Here is a 7,627-nt window from a genome sequence, read left to right as displayed (position 1 = left end):
ATGACGGCAGTTTCCTGAAATAAAATGAAACACATCAAATACCCAGGCCCTCGGATAGCAAGCAAAGCAGTATGCAAACATACACACGCGCATGTATGCCTGCATACCCGCACACGTATGCACACACACGCACACACGCACACACACACACACACACACACAGAGTCTCATTCTCAGCTAATATAAACTGAGACACTGTTGGGGAGAGAGGCAAACAAATCAGAGCGTGTTATGATTATCGAAAAGACGAAGAAAAATAACAATTCATTTTAGACACATCTTCCTCTCCCTTGTCCATTTCCACAAGACTTCAAATAATTACTCTGGCAAGAGGCCTCCAATGCCTGATATGTATGTGAGAGTTAGTGTTCAAATACATAATTTATGATTCCTCATATTCTTCCCTAATGGAGTGCAAATTGCGTTTGGACCAGTCTCAGGAACCTTACACTTTACACCTACGTGTACCTGTGATGATGCTGTTTTTTACGAACACAGCTCTGTGTATTTACACACTACACACCATAGTCTAGAGCAGTGTTTCCCAACCTTTTTTTGTCTTGTGTACCCCCTAAGCCTCTTAGTTTCTGACATGAGTACCCCCTAATTAATTTTCTATATCATTTTGTCTGTCCTGATGTGACTGCTCCATACATTTGTTATAATAATAACACTTTTCCAAGTACCCCCTGCAGTGTGCTCGCGTACCCCTAGTGGTACACGTACCCCTGGTTGGGAAACACTGGTCTAGAGTATAAGACCAACTAGATGGGTGTTACATTTGACTCACTAGGAGTTGAACTAGCACTGCCAAATGGACTGTGTGTGCTGTTCACCCACCTGTGATGACTTTTTAATGAACCCAGCTCGGATATGTATGGCAATGATACGATTAATGATGAGAGCAAAACTAATATGCAATTGTGTTACACATTTCATTCGAAAGATGTAGAATAGACTACTTCAAAGCTTGAAGGATCATAAGCCAGAAATACACACAGGTTGGCTTCAGCCATGTGTTATTATAACATGGAAATAAAGCATCTTTACTGACTGACATCAAACATATTCAATTCAATTATCAGCAGACACAATTATGATTACATGTATAACTCATGTGTAGCTCAATAAATAACATTGTGATGTTTATTGTACAAGTTAGATATGTCATTGTCAATAATAATGGGGATTTATGCACAGTTTATTGCTCTTTATAGCAGTTCATATCAAATGTGTTAGAATGTAATTGATAGACTGATTTGCTGCCTGCATACATATCTGATATATTTGTGGCAATAATGATGTTTAATTCAATTAAAGTATTCAAAATGTCTGTTAAAATATGAAACATTTGTCCCTTACTCTGCCCAAACAAATTCCATTGAAACTTATATCACATGAAACGTTCCAAATTTTTGGCTTTCAGAAGATTGTCACATGGCATTCAAAAACATCTCCCCTCATTAATCACTAGTTAATGCGAATAGTTAGTAGTACTTAAAATGTCAGTCACATTTTCGTATTTACTGTTTTATTTTCACATTGACCAACTGGGAGAAAAAAAAAGAAACGTATCTGTGCATTAGAAATTCTGCACACTTCTTATACTTTGGAAACCAATACAACATCCTGCCACATCCAATACTCCACAACATTGCTCTCCCGAGAGTGCTTCAGTCATCATGCTCGCTAGCTCGCTTGCTCTAGCCTGCGTCTGTGTTGGTAGAAAACATCTTTCCTCCCTCTCTCTCTCCCTCTCTCTTTCTCTTTGCTGCTGCAGGACCTCATGACTAATGTGCGTCCACAAAACACTGGACATTGTAATTAATGTCCCTCTAAAAGGCATTATCTCTTTGGTCTACACTTCACGCATCATTAACTTCACGTCCTTTTTTCCATGCCAGGAAAAAAAGGAGATTGGTAGCTTTTTTTTCTCTGAGTCAGAGGAGATAAAAAAAAATCCTCTGTTGCGTTTTTTGGCACTTCATTTATTTATTTATTTTATTTATTTATTTATTTATTTAATTCTACACTTCAGTCTGGTTGAGACTCTATCCCATGACTTCTGATGCATGGGGGAGGAGGTCACGTGTGTTTGCTGAACCCCCCTGCTCTGTGCACTCTCTGCAGGCGTGTTATGTGGACAGAGGACAGAGGACAGAGCGAGACACACACAGAGACATGAGGTTGCTGTGCTGTAGTCCAGGAGCATCCTAGAGGGCAGTACTACTAGCCTGATTATCATCGACTTTCAAATCTCTTCGAGACTTGGTCTGACCAAGAGCATAACAATTAACATTCCCCAAATGGCATTTCCCAGATGGCCTCCCTTGGTTTGCTAATGATTGTTTGCTTCCCAACAAAGTGGGAGGAGTTCCCGTATTTGCGGGAACTCAGAAAGTACTTGCATTGCTCTTGACCTGACTGGTAGCAATGCTGAAGCTGTTGCATCACTAAGAGGGCACAGCCTGGCTACAGTACTACTGCTAGGCCGTGGAGGTCAGATAGCTTCCTCTTTCCTACTCTCGTATAGGTCAGAGGATATGCATCACTCTGTCCTTCATCTCATTGTCTGTGTCGTGCCGTACTATAGTCTAGGTCAGGCGAAGTTCTCTTTCTTGCTCACGTCCAGATGATATGCAATACTCCGTCTTAACTGTCATTGTCTATGTCGCGCCGTAGTCTGGGTTAGATGACGTTCTATTTAGGTCGTATAGGTCAATACTGCGCTTTAGCTCTCGTCGTCCATGTCTGTTGTCGTGTCGTTACATTAGTCCAGGTAGGTGCTCCCCCTTGCTCTCGTCCAGATGATATGCAATACTGCGTCTTAGCTGTCATTCTCCATGTCGTGCCGTAGTCTAGGTTAGATGACGTTCTATTTAGGTCGTATAGGTCAATACTGCGTTTTAGCTCTCGTCGTCCATGTCCGTTGTCGTGTCGTTACATTAGTCCAGGTAGGTGCTCCCCATTGCTCTCGTCCAGATGATATGCAACACTGCGTCCGTGCCATGCTGTGGTGTAGTCCTAGTCGAGGTCAGATAAAGTACTCCTTCTTGCTCTCGTCCATGGCCTCCTGCAGCGCCGGGTCGCCCCGCAGCGCCGCGTCTGCTGTCTCGGCAAACTCTGTGCCCTTGGCCTCGTTAGTGTGGTAGGTGCCCTTGTGCCGGTACATGTAGCGCAGCAGCACCGCCAGCACACACACGATCACCAGCACCACCGTGGCTATCACCACTGTAGGAGGGGGAGAGAGGGGGGGAGAAAGAGAGAGAGAGAGAAACAATGAAAGAATCAAAGAACGAAAGAATGACACAATACAGAAGGAAATAAGAGAGGGAATTAGGGCAAATGAGAGAAGGAAGAGGAGACAATAAAAGGCAGAGAAAGAGAGAATAAATGTGAGATGGAGAGAATAAAGAGAGTGGAGAGAGTGAGAGAGGAATGACATGAGGAAGAGATTTTATATTATAATAGAGAAAAAATGGACACTAAATGACTCACTGAACGAAAAAAGACTGCCATTTTAAAGAGCAGTTCATTGTCTCTGCTAATTAGTTGCCCTGTGCCTCTTTCTAATGGACGAAGGCGGAATATGATTTGCGCAGACAGCAAACCATGCATAAAAGAGAAGCAGAAGCCCGGCCTATCCGAGCATTGTAGAGTGGTACCACTGCTGACTCTTCTAACCTTGTTACCGAGCACAACTGGATTCCCAAGAGTGTTACGGAGTCATCTCAGGATATAAATCCGGTAATTATTGCGCACCTTTTTATGTCATTGTGCTCTCACACACATTGACACCTAATGGCTACACCTTGAACCCTCCCCATCTAGGATTCATTAAAGACACAAAAGTGAGCAAATGCGTTTCGCTGACAAGCAGCTGGTCACGGTCACTGCGGCCAGACAAACATTTTATTAGTTTGACTCGGAGAGGAAAAAAAGGTGATGCACTGTACTGTCAGGATGGGCTGCTTTGTCGCGATGAGCTACCGGTAGGCTGAAAGCCAACATAGCCCACACCCAACCCCTTAACCCCCAACCCCTAGGGGCGCTAGTGTGTTATAATGACTAGGTAGATCAGCTTGACGACCAGTAGGTAATATCGACAAAACACCAGCTATACTCCATTATAGTTTGTAACCTCCTCCCCTTCCCTCCCCTCCCATTCCACGCTTGTCTGAGTACTCTATGGCTTTGCTGAAATCTATTCCTTGGACATTAGGACGATAATATACAGCGGCTGTCGCAAAGGAGAAAGTCATATTGCAGTTATTAAACAATTGGCTTTGTCTGGAATACTCAGGTCAGCACAGTGCCTGTCCACAATTCATTTAAAGAGCAGTAAGTAAACTGCCAGAGGCTCATTGACCACAGAGGGCAAACGCTTATAGTCTTACCTCCGAGTATTGCATCAAAGTATCCATTATCCTCTCCATCTGCAGAGAGAGAGAGAGAGAGAGAGAGAGAGGAAAAAACAAATGAGAAACTGAGGCCATTGCTTGGTCTGGCTGTCAAGTTTAGTTTAGTTAGTAACAGTTAGTCATTGCAATGTGATGCCATCCCTCCTGAATCTGACTCAGAATCATATTCCATCGGCGTGCGTGGGCTTTGTTACGGCTAAAGTTCACCGTTTTTATGACAAGCTGTTTTCGATACACACAGCTGTCTGTCTAGCCCAGCGATGCAGAGGGCCACAACTGCTGATCCATCATTGGGGACGAAATGCTCATTACAGACAGTGATTAAAGGTAATTATGAATTATTGCCATGGCAACATCTGCCTCGCCTTGCCTTGCCTTGCCTTGTCTTGTCTTGACTTTCGCTGAAGGACATAAAATCGACGGCATCATCACTTGTGACACCCAGCAGGTACCATCTCAAATTGAGATGGATGGATTGGGCCTTGCAACATATCTTTTAAAGACACACAATTTTTTTTTGAAGTTTCTCTAATAATTGGCACATTCATTAGTGGCTAATAAAGCAAAGCACTGGGCTGTCTGTGTGTCATTAAAATCTCATTATTGTTTCTTGTTGACAGCGTAGTAACGCTAGCCTTTGCTGAAGGCAAATGCCCCAATACCATAGTGGTGAAGGGCACTTAACATGAAGATCTGTTCTGAGGCATTGACTCTGTCACTGAGGCTGCAATGAAACAGCAATGACAAACTCCATATCCTTTCAGTTTTATTCTATAGTAACAGACAAAATGGGCTACTCAATGACAGAAAACCTAAACTGCTGCTGTATAGGGAATTCATATGAAGAGTTCAGATGCAAAACCCCCTAACTCCGTTTCTGAAGACCTGCACTTCTGTATTTTTAGAGAACACAGTTGTTGGTTTGGTTTACATTCATGTACTTGATAATATATACAAATAGTTATATTACATAAATAAAAAAAATATATATGCAATTTTGATAGCTTTGTATTAAATAAAAATGAATTAAGATTATTTTCTGAAAAGGCACTTAGGGGGTTTTGCATCTGAACTCTTCATATTGAGACAGATATACAAGTGTGAGATGTCTTTCATGTGGCTGTCTTCTTCATGGGAATACATTGAGATACTCCAATCCTTGTCACCTTTATTATTGAGATAGACATATGTTGTGATATTGTTCTGTCACTATAACCATATAGACTGATCTCATAAAAAGGCACGTTATGATCATGCTAGTGCATTCTGCTTGTTGGTTCAATGCATTGTCTTGTTACTGTTTGGAGGCAAAGTACTTTGTCCAACCTTGCAATACACACGTTAAATGGCTTTTTCTGCGGTCGATGCAAAATTTTGCTGCTAAAAGAGAAAGTGCTAAGCTGTGCCCAGACTAAAACCGCCCCTTACTCTAACATGTCAGTAAATACATGTGTTAGCAGCTTCACTTTTGTCAACAGCAAAAAAAAGGCGTTGTAGCACACGGAGATGTATTCAAAAGCATCAGAGAAACACACTTAAAGTACAATATGGCGTCATAAAAGCAAGGAAGATAGACATTGATTTAAACCATCTACGTATTGTTGTGTTTGTGCTCTATGCCTTTGCATGTTGACTCGTGCTCCACAACGCCTTAGGTTACGCCAACGCATAGGTTAGATTTAGCTATGGTTTTGATCTGAGCACAACTTTGCCACATCGCTAGCTTGTTTCGCTGCTCTTGGCAGAAGTAAAGCAGCAGAAATGTTCCTTTACTGACAGTGTAGGGTTAGGCATAGAATTGGTTAGGGAACAGCACAGCATTTACGCAATTAGCAACAGAAATTAGCAGACATGGCGGGAACACTGTGTAATCCTCGTCACGTTACAAAAGTACTTTCCCGTGGCATTGAGGACCATGACTTTACTTTGAAATTGCTATTGTATTTAACACATTCTCATGATGCCATGTTATTGTAGCCATATTGTAGCCATAAATACTACAAGAACTACCCTGGCCTGTTATTCCATATTCCAACTTTGTGGTCTGCAGGCCTACAATGTGCTCTCTTTTCTGGTTCTTGATATACCATATGTTCAATGCAACAGTACCATAGGTTTAATGGCTTCTCATAATAAAAGAAGCTATTGAGAAGAGAAGAGAGCCATCAGAAGAGCTTCTGTACTGACATACTGGGAATTAAGTTTGGTAACATTAACATTCACATTCACATTTGGAAGTAAGAAATACAAATCCCTGTAGCCCAGCAACACAAATTCCTCTGTGTTCAGTTTGCTTTTGAGCTTCCAATCAGTTACCCTTTTATCATCATTAATCATTTTATCATCGTTTTATCATAAACGTAAGAAGTCACAATTTGCAACATTTGATTTGCTCATCCTGGAGCCAGACTAAAGTGGCAGAGGAAAAGCAGTTGGAATAAGGAGGAGAGGAGCTGAGGGGATCTTTATCTCTGTTCCAGGCTGGTGCGGTATGATGTGATGTGGTGCGGTGTGGTGAGATGAGAAGAAGGTCTGGCTGGGCAGACGGGCAACAGTGCTAAATTTGCCAGACAAGCACAAGGGGGTCAGCAGTGCCCTGAGGCGCCCCCTTGCTACCCTCTTTACCCTCGTTAGTGGGGATCTGCCTGGCGCCCCTGACACACATCCAGACATCTGTGTCGCTCAGGCACACCGGCGGACATCTTTCTTGCTTTCTTTCTTTTTTTTTTCTTTTTTTCTTTTTTTCCTTCTATCTTTTTTTTTCTTAGTGGAGTATGGCACCCTGAGGACCGGGCAGGCTGGCAAAGCAGGCACACACACGTACACACACACACACACACGTGCACACGCACATCTCTCTCTGTCTCTCTCTCTCACACACACACACACACACACACAGACACACACACACACACACACACACACACACACACACACACACACGCGCGCGCGCGCGCGCACACACACACACACACACACACGCAGGCAAAGCAGGGGGCTGATGGCACGAGATGGCAGTGAGTGTAAGAGACATCAGTTATCGCTCTTTTTCTCATATGTCCTCTGCCTTAGCACGTTTTAGTTCACACATAGACGCACACGCACACACTTATGAGATCCCACACACGGACACAATCGCACACTCACACACACACATGTACTGTGCTGCACAGCCATACAGACAAAGGCACAATCACTCACCTCCA

General features: G+C 42.9%; 1 protein-coding gene across 1 annotated transcript in view; it reads right to left on the bottom strand.

Moving 5' to 3' along the window:
* Positions 1-1,002: 1,002 nt before the first annotated feature.
* gypc (glycophorin C (Gerbich blood group)) overlaps positions 1,003-7,627 on the bottom strand; it is a 39,150-nt gene continuing 32,525 nt past the window's right edge. The window contains exons 3-4 of the mRNA XM_063214249.1: positions 4,398-4,436; positions 1,003-3,231 (exon numbers count right to left, since the gene is read on the bottom strand). Of these exons, the coding sequence (XP_063070319.1) occupies positions 3,035-3,231; positions 4,398-4,436 (236 nt within the window). The 3' untranslated portion in view covers positions 1,003-3,034. The remainder of the gene's footprint in view (positions 3,232-4,397; positions 4,437-7,627) is intronic.

This window comes from Engraulis encrasicolus, chromosome 13 (genome assembly GCF_034702125.1).
Source record: "Engraulis encrasicolus isolate BLACKSEA-1 chromosome 13, IST_EnEncr_1.0, whole genome shotgun sequence".
Lineage (NCBI taxonomy): Eukaryota > Metazoa > Chordata > Actinopteri > Clupeiformes > Engraulidae > Engraulis > Engraulis encrasicolus.
This window is presented reverse-complemented; position numbering and strand designations above follow the sequence as displayed.